Source organism: Paroedura picta, chromosome 1 (assembly GCF_049243985.1).
Source record: "Paroedura picta isolate Pp20150507F chromosome 1, Ppicta_v3.0, whole genome shotgun sequence".
Taxonomy (NCBI): domain Eukaryota; kingdom Metazoa; phylum Chordata; class Lepidosauria; order Squamata; family Gekkonidae; genus Paroedura; species Paroedura picta.
In genome coordinates, this window is record NC_135369.1 from 123,517,002 (window position 1) to 123,543,062 (window position 26,061).

Genomic DNA, 26,061 nt, shown 5'->3' on the forward strand with positions numbered 1-26,061 from the left:
TAGGCTATTTGTATACTTGAAGGCAAAGGTTTCAAGAATATAAGAAGCAACTTCAGTCCCATGAGTTGAGTGACTAGAATGGCCAAAGTGCAGAAGAGCATTTTTTGTTGTCCATCTTGAGAGGACATAGTTTTATGTCACAGAGCATGGAGCAAGTGGGTAGGCCAGCTGGAGATGAACTTTGCCATCTAACAAGATTTCCTCACCAACCTTTCCTGAACTTCTTTTGTCCTATTTTCCCTGCACTTTCATTGCCACCTAAGCCAATTTAAAGCATTCTGCAGTTGAAATATTTTGCATCTCTTTGTCTGCTTCCATGCCTTTTAAGGAACATTTTTACCTGCATTGTGTCATAAAAAGTTCTGTCATAACGATGTAGAAATTCAGATGCAAAACCATTCTGACACTATTAGCCTGACACTGATTGTCTACTGGGTCTACAATAAAATATATCTGCTGATGTGCGAAAATGTATTTATTATCCACAATTCCTGCCCATCCCCCCATTTTGTTGCCACTTATCTTTGCTGGGCAGCTTTTCCTTTGCAGATGACAGAAGACAAGACTTTATGAAGGATGTCAAGCACTCTTTTTAAGAATCCCTTGTGAATATTCTTAAAGTGTACATTGTAGAAAGGTGGCCAATTAAGGGGGAGGGGGGAGGGAATCCAGCTTAATCATGAGTGAAAATGCCTTCTGCAAGCTCGGATCTCACTGCAAACACATCTGCTCGCAAGGCGGCTTCTCCCCGAAATCCTCTCCGCAGTCTGCTCGGGGCGGCCGTGTGCTCTCCGGCCGGAGCCCGGCTCCACCCCCGAGTCCCTGTGCGTCTGGGCGATTGGCAGGCAGCAGTCCAGGGGCGGGCTCTGCGGGGCTGGCTGGTTGTTTGTGCCGTGCCTGGGACTCCCCGCCTTCCCCGCGGTTGTTTTGTTAGCCTTCGCCCGCGGCTGCCAAGATCAGTGCGGGGGCTGCCGTACGAAGCGAGGAGGTGGTCGCGGGCGCGCTGGCCTGGGCGGGAGGGCGGCGGCAGCACCAGCAGCAGCAGCAGCACGTCCCCCTCCTCGGGCCAGGCATGATGCTGGCGAGTACAGCCCCCCAGAGCCAGGCGTACGGAGCCGTGCAGGGCTTTCCGTGCAACCGCTGCGGGAGCCGACGCCGCAAGGTACAGGGCTCGGGCGAAGCCTTCGGGTCTCGTGAGACGATGGCTGGGTTTGGGTCCGAGGCGGCTTTTAACCAGTTCAGCTCGGAGCGGCGTTATCTCCTTGGCTTGCTTAATGGAGCCCAGGCAGGCTCTGCTGTTTACCGAAAGGCGTCCGGCTTCCATCCTGAACGCATTAAGGGAAGCAGCTCTTTCTGGGTCACTTCAGTCACCCAGTTGCTAGCTTTTAACGCCGATCTCTTGGCTGCAAATCGAAGCGATGCTACAAAGCTCACAGCAGTAGCGTTAATGGACTTTCTGGGCAGGAGGGGGGATTTTATGGGGCTTGCCTAGTTGGTGCTTGTCATCCATCCAGGAACGATCAGAGCCCCTTTCCACTTTGCAGCTGACTGCAGATGTGCTTATGAAAACAAGCGTTACCATTTGTTTGTGTAAGCTACTTCTGGTTACACTGGTGAGGAGCACCCTGACTGACAACTGAGAAGTGTAGAAGCAGCTTAATGCACTTCGAAACTGAAGTCAAAATACTGCAGAGCAATTTGATTCTTTGAGTAAGATGTTCCCTACACGGCAGTGCTTGATTCATAAAAACCTTTAGTAGGTTGAAAAATATGCAATGTGGTTTGATTATGAACTGCATCTTCCTTTACTTGAAAACTTTTTGTAGCTGAAACAATTCCATTTTTCAAAGGCAATCTTAGAAATGCAAATATTTCAGAATAACAGGCAAAGGTGTGCTAGCTTTCAAATCCTAGACACGCTGTTATGTTCCCTCAATGCAAGAAAAATTTCTGTCAGTTTCTGTAATCCTGATAAAATTGTCTTCCAGAATATAGAAGGACAGTTCCAGTGCCTGCCTTGGTGTTCTGGCATAGCTGCAGTATTGCAGGCAAATCTTGGTAAATGCATTGCTGGAGAAATAAATTAGGAAGCTTCATGTTTAACCAAAAGTCGATCGATTTTATTTATTTACGTACTGTCTTTGTAGTCCACCTTTCTTTCCCACTAAGGCTCAAAGCGCAGTGGGACTCAAAGATACAGTGTAAATGGATAACATTCCATATCAATAGACTTCTAATGCGCACAGCACTGAGCAGTACAATCAATATGAGGTGACATTGAGTGAGTAACAGACTAGTATTACTGACATCTGAATGAGCAGAATATATTAGGTATGGATATAATGAAGAACAGGGAAATTCTTGCAGCAAACTGATATCACATTCTGTATACAGTAGTGGAGTTATAGGTAAAACTTAATATTTGTATTGCTCAATCTATCATCTCTTGTTTCCTTATTCTTGGGGAAGATGGTAATTGAGAGGGCCTTGCAAAGGAATTCCAAAGTCTGTGCAAGTAGTACATTACTTGTAATGTCTATTTGAATTGCACTCCTAAATTGTTGTGGCACCACTAATCCTGATTAGTAATTGAATATAATGGAAATGTTTTAAAATCATACATCATGTGGAAGAACAGTAGTTTTTGTTTAGTTTTTATAACATTTATTTATTTATTTAGAGATCAAGTGTCAAAATATAAAGTATTAGGCAAGAGAATATTAGTAGAGTTTTTCATAGCATAGAGAACTCTGTTGGAGCAGTTGGTGAACCATTGAAAGACCAGTGGACCACCTGATGCTTTCATCACAATCAGAAACTTCCTAATTTGTATGTAAAGACCAATTAACTATTATAATGTGTATCATCAAAGCTTGGACTCCCTCTAAGACAGTGGTCCCCAACCCTTTTATCACCGGGGACCACTCAACGCTTGACAATTTTACTGAGGCCCGGGGGGGGGGTAGTTTACTCCTCTACTCTCAACCACTGCCCTAACGCTCTCTGATTGCTATGGTAATGTTTAAACATCCCTTCAAAATAAGATACAGACACACCACAACAATGAACATAAGGAACATTTTATTTTCATGGAAATTTTAACTCATAACAATGACAAATCAATGGGAACCCTGAGCTTGTTTCTCTGCAATGAGATAGTCCCATCTGGGAGTGATGGGAGACAATGATACCCAAAGTGTGTTGTAAAGGGCCAGGGGGGTGAAGTAAATGGCCGGGGGGGGGGAGAAGGCGTCCTTTGCGGCCCACCTCCAATTAGTCGACGAACCACATGTGGTCCGCTGCCCACAGGTTGGGGATCGCTACTTTAAGACACTATAGTTATTGTCTCAAACAGAAATGAGAACATGAAAACTAGTTTTGAGTATCAGCTTGTGAAGAGATATCAAAATAACCTGGAATGGGATACCAGTTGTTGCATTGAAGAGTGACTGGTAGCTGGTATCAGCAGTGTCATGGTCAGTGAGTTATTGTCTTTAAGTGACATTTGAGAGAGGTGTGGAAGTTGGGATATGTAACTAAGAGATTCAGTAGTGTGGGTTTGAAACTGCAGATTATTCTTGTCCTGAAATGTGAGAAGAGAATTGGAGAAGCTACTAAATCAATTACCCATATACTTTTTTTCAGTGGAAAGTAAAGCAGAAATCAGTTTAACTTATTTTTCTTTTAATGCTCATGTAGAGTTTATCACTTGTCATCAACACGCTTAATCCAGTAGTATTTGTATATTGAGGAGGAAACAAGACCATATAGTATAATGAGGAGGGTGGTCAGTTGTCCTGTTTTTGTAAGTCTGGATGGCCAAAACATGCTGGAAGGAATGAAGGTTTGTAGGGGTAGGGCATGGAGCTTGCCTGAAGAAGATCCTAGGTACAGCCCTGGCAGCCCTTCGGCTAAAAGAAAAGGAAAAATCTACTTGTACCTGGGACTTTGCAGAGCAGCTGCCTTGCAGTAAGTGTAGTTTGGACACTGTCTACTCTAAGGCAGGCTCATATAGTCATAATTTGCATCACTGCACATTGTGAATCAAAAAGACCATAAACATATTTTAAAATGTAGCTTTAATAGCAAACATATTGTGATTAAAAGTCTTGAGTTGAAAGAGTTGAAAGAGTTCCTTTTTTAAAAAGGCATTTGTTTCTTTGTAATATTTTGTTCTGCTTTTCAGCAACTGTTAATTTATTTAAAACATGATTATGCTACCTTTCTACCCAATCAGGGTCCACAAGGCTGCGAACATAAGAAACATTAAATCATTTAAACAATTAAAAATATAGTTTCAATAATAAAATTCAATTAAAAAGACATAAACAACACTAAAAGGAGGGCCAGTAACTGTTACTGGGGGTATGCCAGGCGAAACAAAGAAGTTTTCACGTGCTAGTGAAAGACGCCAATGGATGGGGATGGATGAATCTCCCTGGAAGGGAGATCCAAAGTTCTGGTGCTGTGACAGAAGGCCCTTTCTCAGCTAGTGACCCATCTAGGCTCAGATGGTGAAGGCAACCGAAGCAAGCCCCCCCCCCCCCGATGGCTGGAGTGAGCAGATAGGTTCCTATGAGAGTAGGTGTTCCTTAAGATATGTTGGTCCCAGGCCACAGAGAGCTTTAAAGATCAGTACCAGAACTATGAATTAAACCCTGTAAGCAAATTAGAAGCCAGTGTAGATGGAACCAAAGTGATAGGGGCTCTAAGTCCCACTCCAATCAAGATACATGCTTCCCAGTCCATGGTGGATGGTCTCAAGAACTGCCAGGAGGTCCAGGAGAATTAGCATGGTTTCAAACTTCCTGGAATCCTGTCCCTGTCTTCAGACTGCTGAAGCTGAAAGGCATCCCACAGAACTGGACATCCTGTAGCTGCTAATGCAGAGGCTAAGTTGGAATGGATGTGAGGGATTTTATTTGCATTGCACTTAGTAAAATGATCCCAGTTTATTTCTTCTGTTGGCTAGAACTCAATAAGTCCCTGACTACCCAGAAGAGCCATGCAAGTCTACAGTTTAAGAATGCAGTGGTGGCAGAAAAAATATTACTTATTTGCTGCCATCACCACCATGGAGTAGGCTTTCAAATGAGTTCTAGTCCACACCTTATCAGATCCCTTCTTCACCATTGCTCTAGCTGTTTTCCCTGTCTCTTCATTGTCCTCAATAAGCCAAAGGGTTGCCTGGACTCTTTGACCTGAGAGAGGGCTCCTAAGTGCAATTGTTTCAATTTCCCTAGTCATTTTCGCATTCCAGAAGCCAGCTGGGCCTGGACAGGAGTGCTGACTATATCAGCAGGAAAATCCTCCAATGCCATCTGAAAATCAGTTGGATTCATCAGGCTATGGGGGTGGACCACCTCAGTTCCTCCCCGGAGCCTTGGTACCTTTATAAGTCTGAACCCCAGCAAGTAGTGATCTGTCCATGAAAGGGGACTGTTTTCAATTCCCTCCAGCTTCAGATCACTTTCTGCCCAGCAGATGGAGAATATTACTTGCACAGTGTGTAGGGCCTGTTATTGCCTGAGACAGGCCCATGTTTGTTATGGAGACCATGAAATCCTGGAATCCCAACAAAGTAGCCTCAGCTAGGACAGTGACGTCTCCCAAGACAGCTAGTCCAGGAGTCCTCAAAACCACATCCAAAGCCACTAGCACAAGCCTAGTGAAATAGACAGTAGGGGAGTGGGCAATATGCAAGCAGAATCCCAATCCTGTCTTCCACTGGTAGAATGCTGTATAAAATTATTAAATATCACAATCAATGAAAATGGGAGGTAGAACTACCCCCCCAAAAAAAAACACCCAAAAGAACATTAGGATAAATTGTAATTATCTAGAAGAAATCATATTCGTTAACAGAGGCATTCTTTTTAAAGGTCAGGTGAAACAGAACTGGCATTTGCCTCAGGAGAGTACCAGCGCTAAATGTCCTGGGGAGGAAGTTTCCAAATACTAGAACAACAGCTGAGGCCTTGCTGCTAGTAGCTGCTAGTGTTCCATCTGCAGACGGTTATACCCAGGGAAGTCCTCATTGATAGTATGGAGATCTCAACATACTATAAACCCACATGAATAGTTCTCAACATACTGCAGGCCCAAATGGTTTTAGGGCACTTATGGTTTCCAAATGTTTTCAAGGGATCTGATTTTACCTCCTCCATTTTTAAATCCCATTTTTCCTTTAAAAATTAAAATACAGTTAGAACTCCATAAATTTACGGCTTGTGATCTGAGACAACTCTTATCAAATATGGTGTGTGAACTGATAATGCCTCTCATCTTCTTCAGTGTTTTAGTAGATAATAGATGAACAACATATTTTGAAATGAGATTTTCAAGAATGATCTTCCATTTAATTTTAGAAAATGCTTGGATTTGGGTGAGCCTTGGAAGGAAGGATCAGGTTTGCAGTGGAGTAGTCACAAAAGAATTGTCTTGATCTTTGTTGATTAACCATAGAGAAGGTGACCTTGAAGGTCCTTGATGTTCAGAACAATTAGGTTGAAACATCTTTAGAGCAATAAGAGCAATAAAGAACTGGTGAAAATCTTTAAATAGTTATAGCTCATAAGGTAGATTTAATTTTTAAATTCTAGATCAGCAGTAGCCAGTTTCTTAAATGGGGAGCTTGGCTTCTCCCTAGCTATGCTGCTTGGAGATTCCTCAGCTGAGATGTCATTGGCTAAGCTCTGCGAAGACAAAATTGTGGATGGAAATGCTCTGTCTTTAGAGCAGCAGTTACATTTGGGGATAAATTCCTGGTCTGCAGCCTCATTCTTTATATGTTCACCATAAGCAATTGAAAGACTTTCCCTATTTTCCAAGCAGAAAAATACTTGCATTTTAAAGATGGGCAGGCGGAGTATCCTTTTTAAAAGGTAAAGGTATCCCCTGTGCAAGCACCGAGTCATGTCTGACCCTTGGGGTGACGCCCTCCAGCGTTTTCATGGCAGACTCAATACGGGGTGGTTTGCCAGTGCCTTCCCCAGTCATTACCGTTTACCCCCCAGCAAGCTGGGTACTCATTTTACCGACCTCGGAAGGATGGAAGGCTGAGTCAACCTTGAGCCGGCTGCTGGGATTGAACTCCCAGCCTCATGGGCAAAGCTTTCAGGCGGCTGCCTTACCACTCTGCGCCACAAGAGGCTCATATCCTTTTTAGGAGTAAATAATTTTTTGTGTAATATGCCATACTAGTAAGAAAGCCCATTTGTAAAAATGGGCAGAGTGCGGGCATAAGGCGCGGTCCTCCTACCGTGTGGCTTGGAGGGGGTGGCTTGGAGGGGGTGGCGGTGCAACTTGGAGTGGGTGGCAGTGCGGGCGACGGGAAGCACATATGCGTGATAGTCCGGGCATGTGCGCTGCAGGGGGGGTGCCGGGGCCGTGTCAGGGCGTCGACATGAGTAACCAGGCATGCGTATGAGTCGGGGAATGCCTGGTTCAGAGTTCCAGCATGCCGGCCAGCGCGCAGGATGCGCTGGCTGGCGGCAGCGGGAGGCAGAAGGGAAGAGGGGGCAGGGAGCAGGAGGACCAGCGGAAGGTGGGTGCGGTGGCGGGGAGCAGGGATCGGCCGTGGGGAGCGAGGATCAGCCGTGGGAACCGTGAGTTGGGCTGGGGTTGGGAAGTGTGGGGACGGGGGCTGGGGGAGAGGCGGCGGGTGGTTGACGGGGCATCGTGGCAGGTCATTAAGGGTGGTGTGGAGGGTGGGGGGGTTAGCGGGCGGCGGGTGAGTGGTGGGGTGTGTGTTGGAGTGTGTGTCTGTGTTGCGGGAAGCGGCGGCGGGGCGGGAAGGGGTCTGAGGAGGGTCGGGGTGTTAGCGGGCGGCGGCTGTGTGCCAGGGGGGTGTTTGTGTCCTGGGCAGGTGATGCGGGGCGGGAAGGGGCGTGGGGATGGAGGGGGGTTAGTAAGTTAGTAGCGAGGTGTTAGGGGGTGGCGGGAAAGGAGCAGGGATGCCGCGTCTTCGACGTGGTGTCCCTGCTCCTTTCCTGAGGGCAATGGAAAGGAGTCCCCTGGCGGGCGAGGCTGGGCCAAATGGCCTATGGGGAGGCGCATTTCGCGCGCCTCCCCATGGGCCGCTTGGCCCTAGATTGGCACTCGTAGGGGCGAATCAGGAGCCGCTTTGCGGCTCCTGCTTCGCCCCAGCGAGTTTTTATCACGGACAGAGCCCACCCTAACTCTTCCCCAATAGCCCTTAGGGCTTTATGTTATCCACTCTGCAGGAGCGGTTAAAGATGTTCAGGAGAGGGCACTATTATGCGAATGTGAAAGAAAAAAGAAAAAGTTGGAGTAACTTGAAAGAAAAGTATGAATGACTCAAAGTCAGTTGATTTTTTCAAAGCAAACTGAATATTTATATAATGTTAGCTATATAGTGATATTTGGCCATCCCTGACATACTGATATACTGATATTTGGCCATCCATGCACTTCGTGATATCTTTACGGATTATTCCTGGAACGAATGGATTATTTAAAAAACTGTCCATGTGGCTAACTTTGTTGATCTGAATCAGCAGAACAAAGTTGGAGTCCAGTGACACCTTTATGACTAATTGTATTTATTATTTATACAGCTGTCAACTTTGTTGGCACATATACCCAGACAACAAAATCACTATCCCAAACAGCATCAACGACATCATCTCAAGCTCATTCACTTGCTCATATTCTAACACTGGGTATGCAATAATTGCCAATGGTGCCCTTCAGATCTTTACATAGGGCAGACAGGGCAAACCCTACAAAAAAGGATAAATGGATACAAATCTGACATCAAGAATCACAAAACTGAGAAACCTGTAGGAGAACACTTCAGCTTTCCAGGACATTCAGTGGGGGACCTCAAAGTAGCTGTTTTATTGCAAAGGAATTTCAGAAACAGACTAGCAAGTTGCTACAACACTCTACTCAGGACATTGGAGCCCCTAGAGTGGCCTTTCTCAACTTTGAGAAACCCCTGAAACATTCTTCAAGCTTTGAGAAATTACAGAAGTGGCGTGGTCGAGAAGAATACAATTGGGAAGCATGCCATCCTGGGGCCTCTCCTCTTCCCACTGCCTCCAAGACCCATCATGGGCCATTTTGGGATGGGTGGGTCAACATAACCATGTATAGTCATATCACCCGATAAATGTTTAACAAATTTGAGAAATATATAAAAAAATAACTCCCATCCATTTGGGAATAAAGAGATAAGGTTGGTGTGATATGATTTGTTTTTGCAAAACCCATGCTGAGTCTTAGAAATCATAGCTCTTTGTTCCAGCTGCTCAAGGACTGACTGATGATTTGTTCCAAAATTTTGACAGCTACAAATGTCAAGTTGACAGAGTGGTACTTACCCAGATCATCCTTTTCCCCTTTCTTGAAGATGGGAACAACATTTGCCCGCCTCCAATCATCTGGCACCTCACTTGTTCTCCAAGAAGTGTACCCAGAATAAAACCTTGTTGGTTGGCCCAGGTCCTGTACTCAACTTTGTTCTAAAAAATATGTTGGGAAATGAGGGAAAATACTTCAAAGATTAAAGTACCTCAGCATCTTTATATTTAGCCAGCAGGCTGAACTTCATGTTGAACTGTGGAAGAAACGCTGCCCTTAAGTTAGCCTCTCTAAACAGGATAATTGAACCATTTTGGTTTTAATTCTAAGTTGTTCAGAAACTTTTGTCTCAGGAAAGGAGTTGGTCCAGCTTTGGGCAATTTAATGTCTCTTTGGTTTGGTTCTCTGTCAGTAAGGATACATCATTAAAGGAATGCACGTGCTGTAGAAATTTAAGGGGCCAAACTACATGATACACTGTTACCTGGGTGTGCCTTTGGGAATTCTATAATTCTGAAGCACATGTGACTTGCGTCAGATTGGTGGTTTGCAGGGAGAGGGGGCTTAAGTTTTTTTCCCCTTCCTCCACCACTTTCCCAATCTAAAATGGCTCTAAGGAAGCTGCTGTTTGCTTTGTTAGAACGATACAGAAGTTTCCCCACCAGTACATGTTATGTCAAAACCCAATCAGGGAACAGAGCATATAATGTAGCTGAGCCCTATGTCATTCACTTTCTGAGTGCACAAGCAATTTCTCTTCAAGATCATATTCAATGGAAACCTGTTTTTCTGGTTTGTAGTGTAAGCTGGATTTGCACAGTGTTGATTGGCTGGCTGATTGATTGTCAGTTAAAGCCACCTTGTGTCTGAGAGCATTTTTCAAGAGAGAAAATACTTAAAGCACCATGCAAATATTTTAATAAGGTAAGCATGCAAAGTGTGTTTGGCGGGGAGTTGGCACTTTCCTCTTTATTTCACCCATATGCATAAGATGGCAATTTAAAGAAAGTTTTTGAAGCTGGATATGTGTAACAGACTGCTTTTAAAAAGCTTAGAAGTGCTGTACAAATGGCTGAAGGACTGTAAAGGTTTAATTCTTCACAAAAACAGAAGGCCCTGAGTGACAGGTTGCTCTAATTGGTGAGCATCAGCTGAGCAGAGAAAGACTGGAGTGCTGCATGCTGAGTAGAGGGACAGTCAGATTTCTGCCCTGATCTGAGAGAATCTGGTTTCAACTTTAGCTGACAGAGAACAGGAAGGGAATTGGCAAGGAAGTTTGGGAAGCAGACAGAGACTCCCATTCAGGCCAAGGAATAGGGATTGATCTCGAGAGAGAATTCCTTACCCAGTCAAATAGGGAGATAGCTCTGAAGAGTGCAGAGGTTCTTAGTCTGGTGAAGTTAACAACTACTTTTAGGGACCTTCAGAGTCAGTTAAAAACTCAAGATGTACTTGTGTTTCACAGAAGGGATTTAGGTACTGGAAAGAGGGTACCAGACTTCTGAAGAATACTCAAAGAGTTATTTCTCCTCTTATGTTAAATAAAATATTTTGTTATTTTTGAATTTCAAAATATCTCGAGTGCCACTTAAGCTCCTGATCCTTCTCTCAGTTTCCTGTGCTGAACCATTAACCAAAATATTATACTGTCAAAGTATACAGCTAGAGTTCTTCAGCAAAGAAAACACTTCACTAGGGTAGTTTGTCTGCCAGGGAAAGTAAAATGGAGGAAAACTTCCCTCTGAGTGAGGGAAGTGGATGGGGGCATCATAATATGTCTCCCTTGAAGAGGAAAAGCATCCATTCCTGTTTGCTAATGTGCAGCCTTAAAATAGCATTGCAGTCTCTGCAGTGTAAATTTGAGAAAAGGAAATATTTACACGCTTTGGATAGTGTGAACTACGTAAATGCATTGTGTGATGTGTAAATGCTTCAGTTTAGCTTCTTATGAGATAAAAAGTTAGTTTATAAAAGACTTAAGAGTATTTTTGTAATCAATGTTTTATGACACAAATTAATCTAGCAACATAATGCTGATTCCTCCTCATTTTGAGGTGTCTGTTGAAATTCTGAGGATAACCAACTTGGGCCATTTGTGACTAGGGGCTTAGCTTTTAATTTTAACGGTACTGTAAACAAGTTGAAATATGAACTAAATATGGAAAAATAAAGATATCAGCCTTAATACAAAGTGCCGGCTAGTCAAAGCCATTGTCTTCCCCATAACAACCTATGGATATGGAAGCTGGACCCTGAAGAAGGAAGACAGGAGGAGAATGGATGCTTTCGAATTATGGTGTTGGAGACGAATGCTGCGAATACCATGGACAGCCAAAGTTACCATCAAGACAGTTTTAGAGAGGAGCAAACCAACTATGTCATTAGAAGGGAAGATATTATGGCTAAAGCTCACTGATTTTGGACACATCATGTGGTCAAACTCGCTAGAAAAATCATTAATGCTCGGCATTTGCTCAGCAGCAAAAAGAAACATGGTTGCCAAAGGATCCGCTGGCTGGACACAATCAAAGTCAATACAGGGATGACCATGAACCAACTAAAAGAAGGTGTCATTGACCAAACGTATGGTGAAAACTTTCCTATAGAATCACCGAGGGTCAGACATGACTGAACGCATAACATCACATCAAACAAGTTGCACTTTGTGCACTTATGAGTGTATGAGCAAAGAGCTACACCATGTGACCAATATGCAGTTTGTGTTCAGCAATAGTATTCTGCCACATAGGCGACAATTGCTGCTGACACATAGCTCTGCCCTCAGTCTGCAGCATTTCATCTGAAGTAGGCATTATAAGGCAAGGTGCAGTAGCTGATGAGAAAATTCCCAGTTCTCCCTTGCAATCGGCTAGGCTCTGCATGCCATTCTGATAAGGCTCATGCTAGATGGGGTGTGCAAGGACAATGTGAAATCATTGCATTGGTAAAGTTGACTAAGGTTATCTCTGTTGTCTTGGCATGATAGGAGTTTCAAAAACTAAACGGTTTAGGCAGGAGCAGAGTTGTGATGGTACTTAATGTAACAGAAGGAGGTTATTGTGATGCCTTTTATATTTCTTAGACTAACAAGTATATTTTATTCTTCACAGTTTTATATTAGGATCTGCTTGCAGCATGATCACAAAGGACTTTTAAAACACTTAACTGATTTATTGATTGCATCAGAGACAGTAGCTGCTAGTCAGTCTAGCTACTTGAGAATTTAACTCTATGCTTTCTTGCCCTGCCTTCCTGGTTGGCTCAGGGTGGGTAACAATTTAGAAGTGAGTGTGTGTATAAAATTACAAGATTCACTTTTTCATGAGGACTAGTTAATGACATACAAATAAATTTACACTGTTGCAAATAAATGTTTTCTCTGGCAGTTTTATTGTCTTTTTATTGCAACAGCAAGATGTCCAGAACAAGAAACAACTGGCTTCTGTAGTGTGTTGCAGTGGAAAATTATTTCCCTTCTTTCTGTTGTATCCAAGGAAGTGCCAGTTTATGCAATAACAACTATTTCCTTAACAGAAATATGTAGAATTCCTTTCTGCAATTGGAGATCCAAGATCTAAGTCTGACCTGAATACATGACTTGTTTATATTACGGTTCTCATAAATGTTAAGTTTTAGCTGCTGCTGATTATCTTGGTCTTACTCCAAGAAGTGCAGGGTTACATCTCCTCTTAACCATTTTATTTTCACCAGTCCTATGGAGTGGGGCAAGCTAAGAGAGTCAGTGGCCCACCATCATAGCAATCCTAAGCAGAGTTAAAAGGGTGTTAAGTTCATTAGTGAGTTTTTCCCCAACTGGGTCAATTACAGTATGCATAGTTTTAAAAAAGTAAAGGTTCTAAGTGAGCTTCATGTCTGTGTGAGGGCTGGAATTCAGATCACGCTATTCTTGGCATCCTAATGATTGGTGCTTGCCTACCTTTATATGCTTCAAAAAATTGTTTTTTATGTTTACAAGATCATGTCAGATTTGTGATGGCCGTAAAAATCAAATGAAGTTTTCCCCCTAATGAAGTGACCTTACACACACAAAAGTACAGCCAGACTTTTAAAGCATTTGATAAAATTGTTTTTCACTTTTTATTCTATTTATATTTACAAAGTTTATATTTTACCTTTCTGGCCACAGAAGGACTGCCAAGGCAGTTAACAATTTAAATATAAAATATATGCTTGAGTCACTTTGAACATTAGCATTGCTGAAATCTGTTTTTATGGTAAATTTTAGTTAATGTTTAGAAATTATATTTTTAAAACTCAATGTGTACAATAATTGACCTAGTTGCACGGGCGGGAATGTGTTCTTTTCATGTGGTGGGTGCATGCTGACCTGAAAGGCTTCATGGAGTGACTTCAGCCCTCTTCTGATTATGGAATCTGAGTTGTGCATGAAATGTTTGCGGTTTCAGTGACAGTTTTGTGGTAGGTGGTATTTTAAGTATGTTGTATATTTATCTGAGTAATCACTATTTGGTTTTTGTCATTTCAAATGGCCAACTTGCTTATATCACGTAATTTTGTGTTTAAAATGTTGAACACCTTTTAAGATTAGAATAAAACTCTGTCACCTCCTGAAAGATACCCAAAGGCTGTGATTCTGGTTTACAGATGTACTTCAAATACATTTGGTATCGCTGACATTACTCTGCTGGCAGCTGTGTACTGAACTCCTTGTTCTAGACACCTTGCCAAGTTCTTCATGCAAAACAAGGTTTTCAGTGAACCAAGTTTCATTGTTTTTAGTGGCAGCGATATGGTATACTGTAAACAAATGCGGTTGGTTATGAAGCACGGATAGAAAATTTCCATACACATAGACGGCAGTTCTGAAACAAGGGCAGCTCTGTTTGTTTCCGTGGTGAATTCTTGCTTCCCCCCCCCCCCCCCCCGGAGCCACAGTTGAAATGTCTATAGCTAAAAGTTCAGATAGTATAATTTTCTTTTCTAGGAACTCGGAGTTAGGATTCCTAGACCACTGGGACAAGGACCAAGCAGATTCATCCCAGAGATGGAGGTGCGTTGTGGTGCTGGTTGCTTTGCAAATGCATGGGGAACTTGTTGCATTTCTGGAAGACTGTTCAGAGTCTACTTTTGGCTGAGAAAACAGCTGTTGATGTGCAAAGTATGGCACACAGTGATGACTGCTGTAAATTATCATGAGAGTTTGGCAGTGACCTGCTGAGTTAGAAAACAGTAAACTCAGTGTGGAATTTTGGTCTTGAATAGCACTTTTTTCATTCAGTGCATCTTAAAAAGACAGCAATGTTTCCAAATGTGGTACCTACTGTTTAAAGAATAGGTTGCCATTCCTCAGCTGTAGGGGCTACATTCATCAGTATGCTGTCACTTGGTTCTGTCTCTTCAATTTGTTGATTGCTATAGGACTGGATAACCCCGATGGCAATAAATTTGTTCAAATTCCAATCTAAATCACACGGATAAACATGTTTCCCTACAATAACCAACTACCAAAAACAGCTCTCAGCATACTGGGAAAGCTGCTATTGCACCTTTAGAGCCTGGCTTAAAACCCCGTCCTTCATATATGCTTCCCAGAAGTGACTGATTTGTTGTAACTGAGCAAAAAGTGAATGTTGTAAGTGAATACTGAAAACCTTTGGAATTATGAATAAAACCTGATTTGATATATTGGGCTTAAGATCTGGTTGGGGTTGTGAGCTGTTAACAAATATGCAATAGGGTGGTTGTTTTTTTTTTAATGTTGCTAATATTTTTTTCAATTTAAACAGATTCTTCAAGTGAGCACGGAAGATACCCAAATGCATACGTTGTTTGCAGAGTCCTTCACAACTTTAGGGCGTTTGGATAACATTACCTTAGTAATGGTTTTCCACCCACAGTATCTAGAGAGCTTTTTGAAAACTCAGCATTATCTGTTGCAGATGGATGGGCCACTGCCTCTTCATTATCGACACTACATAGGTATCATGGTAGGTTGATCTATGACACTGGAAGTCATATTGTTATCATTTGAGTGTTACCATATTTTTGTAGTCATCTAATTGATTGACTGACCAGTTCTATCATACTTAAAACCCACCTTGAGTCCCAACGAGAAAGGCAGATTATAAATGAAAACAAAAAAAAAATGGTATCTTGCTCAGCTCTGTCATTTTGTTGTGTGCAAAGGATTGTCTGTTGATGTCCAGTAACATTGCTAAAGTTGCTTAGAACATCAACTTAGAAAGTAGGACTAGGGCGGTAAACAGCCACCCAATGATGGCTCCTGTTAAACCCTCCCTCTGGAGGTTTATATGGTTGGTTGAACTATGAAACAGGAAGCAGTAATGGCATTCCATATAGGTTTTAACAGTCTTTTTTATATAGGCCATATGTGGGGAAACATGGGATTGGACCAAATCTTCCATCAGACGAAGTTGTCTACCTGAAAAAATAAATGCTTAGTTGGAGGAAATCTTGTTCCTTTAGGAGCCAGCTTGGTGTAATGGTTAAGAGCAGCGACTTCTAATCTGGTGAGCTGGGTTTGATTTCCTGCTCCTCCACATGCAGCTAGCTGGGTGACCTTGGGCTAGTCACAGTCCTGTTAGAGTTATTCTCACAGAGCAGTTTTTCTCAGAGCTCTACCTCCTCTGTTGTGGGGAGAGGAAGGGAAGGCAATTGTAAACTGAGACTCCATTGGGTAGTGAAAAGTGGGGTACAGAAAAGGGAATTATAGGATCCATTCTTTAATAAACTTAGAAAATTTACTAAACGCTTCTAGTTCACAGAAATTTTGTCTGTCATTATTTGTCCCATAGTTACAACCAAGATCACTAAATATAAAGAATGGATTCTTTGTTTAGAACATGTACATTGTTTTAATTTAATATTCTTTATTCTATCTTAATTTAGGACACTTACTAATTAAAGTTCCAATTTAAGTCCTTCAGTGGAACATAGAATAGCTGTAATAGCAGTCCTCTTTGTTTTTTTTAACTAGTTATAGTGTGTTACTATTTTAACTAGGTGTATTCTGTTACTATTACTCAGCTATTCTATATTTTATTTAGGCTCCAAAGGGCTGGATGTTGACATTCTAGTAGTACTTTCACAGTTTCCCAGGAAGTCTAAATAGCAAGTGGATCCACAGCCCAGAGTAAATAACACCCAATGATAGCTCTTGTTAAAATACTGTTCTGTCCATTCACATGGATTTAATATATAAATAGAGTGGACTAAAATTACAGAACGGCTCTATTTTCATGATGTCTGCAAGTTGGCTTTGCTAGAGAGCTAACTTGGTATAGTGGTTAAGAGCGATAGCCTCTAAACTGCAAAATTGGGTCCGATTCCGCATTCCTCTAAATACAGCCAGCTGAGTGACCTTGGGCCAGTTACAGTTCTCTAAGAGCTCTTTCAGCCCCATCTACCTCACAGGGTCTTTTGTGAGTAGAGGAAGGGTAGGTGGTTATAATCTCCTCTTCTTTTCCTCCTCTTCCTCCTTGTTGCATCTGACCGATTGCTGTTGGAAATGAGGTAGATGGACCTCTGGTCTGTTCAGCCTGGCTCCTGTTGCATAAAATAAATTTACCTACAATTGAGACCCCATAAACTTAGTGATATTCCTTTCTGAGTTGAACCTGGTATGTTCTATATCAGTGGTCCCCAACCTTTTTATCACCGGGGACCACTCAACGCCGGGGACCACTCAACGCCTTTTACTGAGGCCCGGGGGGGAGGTAGTTTTCTACTCTCAACCACTGCCCTAACGCTCTCTGATCGCTATGGTAATGTTTAAACATCCCTTCAAAATAAGATACAGACATGCCACAACAATGAACATAAGGAACATTTTATTTTCATGGAAATTTTAACTCATGACAATGACAAATCAATGGGAACCCTGAGCTTGTTTCTCTACAACGAGATAGTCCCATCTGGGAGTGATGGGAGACAATGACACCCAAAGTGTGTTGTAAAGGGCCGGGGGGGGGGGGAGGGAGAAGGCGTCCTTTGGGGCCCACTTCCAATTAGTGGAAGGACCACATGTTGTCCGCAGCCCACAGGTTGGGGATCGCTATTCTATATGTCGAAGAGGTAGAAGCTACTATCATGGAAAGTTTTGTGTTAACTTTATAGTTTTTTGTCAAATACAAAACAATACAAAAATAGCTTCATATTTGCAGTGTAAAATAATTAATATGTAATATTTTCTTCACCTGCCCATATTTGCTATAGTAGTCAAGGAGCTTCACCACAGGGAATTTCTACATTTGACAATTTTGTGTTCTTCCAGGCGGCTGCTAGGCACCAGTGCTCTTACTTGGTTAATCTGCACGTCAGTGACTTTCTTCATGTTGGAGGAGAACCTAAATGGCTGAATGGTCTTGAGAATGCACCTCAAAAACTACAGAATTTGGGTGAATTGAACAAAATCTTGGCACACAGACCATGGCTTATTACTAAGGAACATATTGAAGTAAGTAGTTTTGTGTGTGTACCACAAAAATGTATATACACATGTTCTTTAGCTTCTGTGGATCTACAATTTTTTACCCTGTGACTTTAAGCATTTTTATAACATTTTTACAAAGCATAAAATGGTTATGCCAAACAACATTTTTTGGAAGTTCAAGTGTGACCGTGCTATGGCACTTGACAGCCTTAATGTATAACTCTCAAGTGGTTGGACACTGTTACTTCAGGTATGATTCATGACATTGGCATGTATCATCTGATGGTGAAGGGTCACCTAAGGATACCACAGGGTCTGCTTCCAAAATATTTAGTGCTGTCCCTTTCTGAACTCAGATTTATTGTCTGTTGTCTTGAATATATCAAAAAATAGCTTTAAAAACTTGTTTCCTTAACTAGATCAAATGAGACCAAACTAAGATATTCACAATCACCATTGCCTGGATTCTACAGTGCTCTGCTTTTTACTAGGCATTTTACTTCTTGGCATTTTTTAAAATTAATGATTAATTTGTCTGTGGACATCTGACAAGTACTAAAATTTCAACTTAATAGATCCCTGGTAAAAGTTCAGACCAGTACTTTTTAACAGTACTGTATTTGTGTAAAAGCAAGTAGAACTTACTTTCTTCAAGGCCATTCCCTATTTTCTTATTATTTATGATTTTGTTCTCCCAATCATGTAGTCTTTTTGCACCTTTGAAATGATTAGGGTTGGGCGTTTTGGCACCCGAAGCGGCCGGTCTCTCCTGGCACAGCCAGCGCCACGCTGCCTGGGGGGGAGGGGAGGCGCAGGCATTGGAGCACCGGCAGGTGCGGACTTCCATGCCTGCATGTGTGCACCCACTGACACCTGCGCCTCCCCTCCCCCCCCCCGCCCCCTGCAGCATGGCGCTAGCTGTGTCAGGAGAGACTGGCCGCTTCAGGCACCAAAACGCCCAACCCTAGGTGACCCATAAATATATAATTCTTTTAAAATAAGGCAGAGCTGTCATTTTTAATTGTATTTTCTTTCAAATACCATTAATTTTTCTTTCTCAGACGAAATGAATTTCAATCCAAACCCATGGGTGATATCTTTAAGTATCAAAATGCTGCTAACGATCTTTGTAGCAGAGCTTTGTAGATTTTAACAGTGACTTCCAGTAATCTTCAGCCCGTAAACTGTTGTCACAGCAGATGAATAAATGTTTTCTGATACCAAGAATACCACCAAACCAATTGCCCACTGATAGTGGTAGTATATGGGAAAAAACAGTACTGTAGATAGGTAACCCAGTCTGTAACACAAATAACCCATAGAAGGCCTAGTTATATTTCTCATACTAACAGACTGAGGCAGCAGTCCTAAACACATGGAGAGACGTCTGAGTGAACTTCGAGGAGCTTGCTTCTGAGCATTCATGGGATTGAGCTGCAAGTGAAACAACTTAGCCTCAAAGTGTCTTCCCACATTTTGCTCAGGCTGATAGTCACCTAGTGGAAGAAAGGCTGCTCCTGCTCATATCAATTCCAAAGGTAAATTAGAAAGCATTCCCCTTCCTAGCTTCTCATTTGACTAGAGTCTTGAACACACCTGTGTGTTCCAAATCACCTTAAAGTAGTCAGCTTGTTCTGGACAGGATTGCGTTTTTCCTGAAGGAACAACTTCACGGAGCCAGTTTGGTGTAGTGGTTAGGAGTGCGGACTTCTAATCTGGCATGCTGGGTTCGATTCTGTGCTCCCCCTCATGCAACCTGCTGGGTGACTTTGGGCTCGCCATGGCACTGATAAAACTGTTCTGACCGGGCAGTGATATCAGGGCTCTCTCAGCCTCACCCACCCCACAGGTTGTCTGTTGTGGGGAGAGGAATGGGAAGGCGACTGTAAGCCGCTTTGAGCCTCCTTCGGGTAGGGAAAAGCGGCATATAAGAATCAATTCTACTTCTTCTTCTTCTTGAGCCATTAAATCTGTTTGCAGAAGTCTCTTATGTAGTGCATTGCCCTCCTGCCCAACTTGGATGGGTGGCCAGTTAAAGCCTTTCCCTGAAAAGCAAGATCTGGCCATGGCTGTCCGTGTTCTAGTTTCATATGGGTTGCATTAGTGGCATGCACTTTACATGGAGCTGCCCTTTGAAAATGATTTAGAAGATTCAGTTGCTGCAAAATGCCAAAACAGGGCTTCTGACCAGTACTAATTACTGTGCCTTACTAGATCTGAAATGGCTCCACAAGTTGAGTATTAGCTTCTGGACACAATTTACAATGTCAGTCATTACCTTTTTAAAAATCCTGAATGGTCTGGGGCCGTTGTTTCCATAGACAGCTACCCAAGAACTATAATCTTTTACCGAGGCCCTGTTTCAGATGCCACCACTGTCAGAAGTGAATGTCTTTTTCTTTAATATTGTCCACAACAATTGCAACCATCCAGGTTAAGACATTTTTATTCAGCCAGGTGTACCACCTTTGGAAGCCATGTTTGTTTTGATATAGACTGTGTACTGATCATTTCATTGTTCTTACTGTAATGTTTTTTTTAATGCATTAATACATTAGTAAAACATTTTAATTTTGAAACAGGTAGGTTTTATTTGAAAGTTATCCTAGGGTGCTTTTCTGTATTCACAGCTTAATTCAATTCTCAATGAAACTGAAGCTTTCCTATTCCTGCACTCTGCACATATCTTCTTTCTTGTATTCTCTTCGTCCAAATTGCAGTTATATTCTGAATGCTAATGAGAAAAAACAGATTGCTGACTTTTTATTTTGTGCCATTGAGTGGTCTCTGCTCATTTCAGGCAGAAGTTACCTTATAAAACAGTAAGCAGAGAGTCTTAAAGTGGCTTTCAAGTCTGGGTTTTTAATTTTAGATTCCCCTGCCTTCATTTTGTCTCAGCTTGTGCTGCAAAAGCATTTTTCCTTCTCTATAAGCCCCCTTAAGTAAGAATCAAGGTTCAGAATTACTGTCAGAAGAAATAAAGACAAGCCGTAGCTACATCCTCCTCTGTTCTCCCACCCCCTCCATTCTTCCTCCCAATGTGTCCTTCACGCAGCGGGGGAGGTCCCTCTGTTCTTTTTTCCCCCTGCCCTTTTCCTCCCATGGTACATTTGGATTCTTTATTTAAAAAAACAAATCTAATGAAGCCTTGCATTTCTTTTTCTATAAAAATTAGACCACTTTATGTATATGGCTTATAGGCTTCAAGCTTTAAGGAGGTTGTGAGATAGCTCAGTTAGAGAGGTACTAGCCTGTAGATCACAACTTTGTGAGCTCAAGGCTGCTGGTAGGTATTTTCCCCCTCACAAAGTTTTTTTTTTTACTTTTGAAAAGCTCATCTTTTTAAAATGGCTGTACCATGCCACTGATACTGCTCCTTTCACATGCAGTGTTTCATTAGATTACGTTTTTTATAAAAGGAATGCAAAAGTACTGGGTTCCTTTAATTTTTTTAAAAGAAATTGCCAAGATGTGGGAAAAGAACAGACCGAAGCTGGAAACTGACCAATGAGCAGAGACTGCAGCACAAAGTCAGAAGGGGAGGTATGGCCTCGTGAGGAGGAAAAAATCCGATAGAGGAACTGTGTCTACTCATGGGAGACTGTGGGATGGCATGCATTTCTCAGATTAAACAGAGAAAATCCACTCTCGGATATCCTGGGGAGAAAGTGGGCTGACTCCGTGGTTGAATCTGAACGTGGGGAAAAACACACAGATGAGAAAAAAGGCGAAACACATCTGAGCAGAATGCTGCATGATGTGAAGATTTTCTTTAAGAACTCTGAGCTGAATGAACTTCAAAACTGCCAGGAAACCCAGAGTATAATCAACCTAGTTACTGAAATGTTTAACATAAATATAGCTATCTGCCCTCAGTGATGAATAAGGAATAAAAAAACATAAATAAATACTGTGACTGGAGAAGAATTGGAACTGCTCACATCTCTCTTTGCTGGAAAATCCAATTGCATAACATGGATTTAGAGTGAAAATAATTAACAGGTGTTCCCTAGTACATTGAAGGTGGCTTGCAGATCACCATCATGTCAGCTAGGATTGCCAACAGCCTAGAGGAGAAATGGCCTGTCCTTTTAATAGAAGTGTGATGGGATGTGATTTACCTCCATGTCATGAATAGCTTCAACTGCCAATTTCCAAACATTACGCCACTATTAGAAGGAAGGGGCATTTTTCCTCCAGGTTTGATGGCAACGCCTGGAAGCTTCCTGCTTTCTGAAAGTCTGACAGTAAAGAATAACAAACTGGCATATTTTTAGACTGATAATTAATTGTTAGAAAAACTGAAGTTGGTTCTGCAGTTAAATGCATGAGGTAACTTAAGTCGGTGGAGCTTCTGAGACTGATAGTTCTTTAACCCTCTCTCTCTCTCTCTCTCCCCAAAGCAACTGTTAAAGACTGAAGAACACAGCTGGTCGTTGGCAGAACTGATCCATGCTGTAGTTCTTCTTACACACTACCATTCACTTGCCTCCTTCACGTTTGGCTGTGGAATCAACCCAGAGATTCATTGTGACGGTGGTCACACCTTCAGACCTCCCTCTGTCAGTGACTATTGCATTTGTGATATTACAAATGGAAACCACAGTGTCTGTGAGACGCAGGGCCCAGTTAGAAATATTCCGGTAAGTATTTCCTAGTTCTTTGCTGGCCTTTCGGGAGGAATAGCCATGTTAATCTTTTGCAGCAAAATGAAACAGATGTCCAGAAACCAAAAGCTTTCTTAATATTTGACTGTGCAAGGATAGTAATGTACAATGACATGCTGAAATTGGAGTATAATTCCTGTATGAACTGTTGAAAAATTGCTGACTGTACCAGCAAGTGTTCTTGACCACATGGGGGCATATGGACAAGCCTGTCCCTTTTAATGGAGGCTTCATATCTAGAAATGGAGAGCTCAGGCTTTTCATACCACAGAGGCAAATAACTTCCCATAAAGGGACAGGACATTTTTTTCTCCAGGCAATTGGAGATCCTATTGATTCCCCACCACACACACACACACACACACACACACACACACACTCATGAAGCATTTGCTTCATGGGACAGGGACACTGGAGAAGGGGTCAGGAACAGCAAAGAGAAATACGTATCTTGATTGCCAGTATGCATCTTCTGGAAGGATCCTGGCCTGATGCATGCTGTAGTTATTCATATATGATACCCCCAAAATGCTAAATTGCATTATGGCCAAATTATCTCCTAAATACATAAAAGAAGCACTATATAGTAAGGCTGGCATTAATCATATGCATTTGCTTATTGACTACATTTGCACCCCACTTTTCTCTTCAAAGAAGGGCAGGAGTGAAGTTGCTTATGACATTATCCACTTCAGGTTATCCAGCAAGCCTCCGTGGCAGAGCGGGATTCAAGCACAGGTCTCCCGGATTCTAGTGCGACATTCTGACCACTATACCATGTTAGCTCCCAGTACTTGTTCTCTTACAGCAACTGTATTTTCTTGGATTACTTTCTGGTTGAATTAATGGGTTACATGAAGTACCAACACATTTTAAAGAGCATAGCTAACATTACGCCATGCAATTACCATTTTACTTTAAAAAATCCTTTAAATTATGAATTTTTAATCATTAATGAACTGGTGTCCACTGATAGTGTATAGCAGTAGCTTTAGAGGCGTTGCAGCTTTTATTGGTTGGCATTAGTGCAAAGTGAAGGCCACTGAGCCTAAATTGCTCAGCTTTGCATTTCCTTGGTTTTTAAGCAGTTAGAGGTAAAGGTAAAGGTAAAGGTATCCCCTGTGCAAGCACCAGGTCATGTCTGACCCTTGGGGTGACGCCCTCTAGCGTTTTCATGGCAGACTCAATGCGGGGTGGTTTGCCAGTGCCTTCCCCAGTCATTACCGTTTACCCCCCAGCAAGCTGGGTACTCATTTTACTGACCTCGGAAGGATGGAAGGCTGAGTCAACCTTGAGCCGGCTGCTGGGATCGAACTCCCAGCCTCAGACAGCATTTCTGCTGCCTTACCACCCTGTGCCACAAGAGGCTCTTTTTAAAAAATGGTAATGACTGGTAAACGGTAATGACTGGGGAAGGCACTGGCAAGCCACCCCGTATCGAGTCTGCCATGAAAACGCTAGAGGGCGTCACCCCAAGGGTCAGACATGACTCGGTGCTTGCACAGAGGATACCTTCATCTTTTAAGCAGTTAAATTGCCCTAATCTCCTGCCAATTCTATACATGGAGTTCTTTGACATTAAATATAGCGAGGTTGAAAGTGAGGCAAGGATACACAGTAAATTTTATTGTGTGTGTGTTCAATCACAAACAACTAAGGGAGACAGATATATAACAGCAGCATTATAGCTCAAGATTTAGAATATGTGATTATTTTTCTTTAAGACTTCAGAACCTTCCAGTGAAGTAGAAGCACTTATGGAAAAAATGAAGCAGCTACAGGAATGCAGAGATGAAGCTAAAGCCAGCAAAGAAGAAAAGGCTACTCGTTTTGAGAAAGAGAAGAGAGAAAGCATGTTGGTCTGTTGCTCAGGTTGGTCCATAGGCCAGTTGTAAATATGTCACATTGAGATGGTTTCTAGCATATACAGGAGCATTTTTCTATGTCCAATTTTAATGTGAACGGTCTGTTTGAATTTTACTTAGTAAAATTTATTTATCAAAATAAATACTGCAGCATCTGGAACTGTCAGTGGCCACAGCAAAATTTTCTGTTATGTGTCTACATAAAGAACCACTTTCTAAACCATTAATCTTCTCATAAATGAAAATGTCTGTTACAAGCCAGTTAGCAAAATGAAACAAATGAGTACAGGACTATCTATACCCCACTTTTCTCCCCAGTGGTGCCCCAAAGCAGCTTCCATGGGTCTCCTCTTTTCCATTTTATCCTAACAGCCCTGCATGACTAGCCCAAGGTCCACCCATCAGGCTCCATGGCAGGGTAGGGATGAGAACCTCGGGCTCCCACATCCTAGTCTGATACATCAGGCTGCTTGTACGCATGTATCTGTGTAACTATAGGAATGAGCTGGAAGATGTTACAACCAAATATTGCTTGTTTTGCCATTCCCCACTCTTGCTTTCACTGGTGACAGTGAGAATAGGGAGGCCATAGCTAAAAGCAGTGCTAGAAAAAGACCCTTGGAGAAAACAAAGAAGCAAGTCCAGCAGCTAGTAGTCGTATATATACTTTATATGGGGAGCATTAGTATGGTTATAATATTGACTTCCTTTTCATAGCTGTTCTTGCCTGGTCAAGAACTGCAGTTGGTGTAGCTGATCCAAGCCTGTTGCTTCTGTCGATCTTCATTCCTATCATGTCCTTCTTTTAAAGAGCTCAAGGCAGTATACATGCTTCTCCCCTTGTTTATATTCACAACAATCCTTTGAGATAAATTAGATGGAAAGAGTGTGACTATTCCAGCCACCAAGAAAACCTCCTGGCCAAGTGGGCATTAGAATACTGGGTCTTTGCACTTCTGGCCCAACACTTTAACCCAGTAATCCCCGACCTTTTTGGGCCTGCAGGCACCTTTGGAATTCTGACATAATATGCCTTGAAGCGGCTGCCAATGAAAAGCTGCATCAGTAGGCAGAGCCAGCAGTAAAATGTCTGCCACAGGTTGACTTGAGTCACACGGTGAAGATCCTTCTGCTGTAGCACCAGCTGTTGCCAGCAGTACTGGTTCTTCTATGTAGCACATGCTATGGGAGTCACATTTCCAGGGGCCCACAATGCCTTCCCCCTCGTGGATGACTATGTGCTACTCCTCTAATGTCTAGAACTTTCTTAAGCTTGGAAACCCTTTCTCGTGACTGCCATGCAATCATGCAGTCCCATGTGTGCCTGCACAGAAGACCACTTGATGAATAATTGTTACAGGCAAATGCAATCCTGTTTTCCCTGTATGCAAAAAGAGCCTTGACCCAACTTATGTCGAAGGGCTCTCTTTATGTAACAGCAAAATAAAAAGGAATCATAAAGAACATAAGCTGGAATTAAGGTGCAACTGAACTGCTGTTTAAATTATGAAGATAAAGTATGAAATTGTCAAGACTATTGTCTTATGTTTTGGGTTATGTTTCTCAAGATAAAGACTGTCAGGGCTAACAGCCAAAGGAGACCTAAAGTTCATGATGTTTACTTTCTGCTATGTTAATGAAGTTTATGTCTGCCTGCATTTAAGTATGCAGATCTCCCATCACAGGATCAGCAGGGGTCTGTGCTTCTATCCACAAGGCTGATTACTTAGTCATTAGAACACCAAACATTACTGAGAAATCCTAGTCT

At 42.3% G+C, this 26,061-nt stretch overlaps 1 protein-coding gene across 3 annotated transcripts in view; it reads left to right on the forward strand.

The window, feature by feature from the left end:
- Window positions 1-26,061, forward strand: part of SESN1 (sestrin 1) — a 59,832-nt gene that overhangs the window by 28,829 nt on the left and 4,942 nt on the right. For 2 of the 3 annotated variants that reach the window (XM_077302564.1, XM_077302583.1), the window contains exons 2-6: window positions 14,294-14,359; window positions 15,096-15,296; window positions 17,603-17,785; window positions 22,165-22,404; window positions 24,153-24,300. In XM_077302564.1, the coding sequence (XP_077158679.1) occupies window positions 14,294-14,359; window positions 15,096-15,296; window positions 17,603-17,785; window positions 22,165-22,404; window positions 24,153-24,300 (838 nt within the window). Of the gene's footprint in view, window positions 1-910; window positions 1,163-14,293; window positions 14,360-15,095; window positions 15,297-17,602; window positions 17,786-22,164; window positions 22,405-24,152; window positions 24,301-26,061 lie in introns of those variants that run through there. The other variant, XM_077302574.1, reaches the window with a different exon arrangement.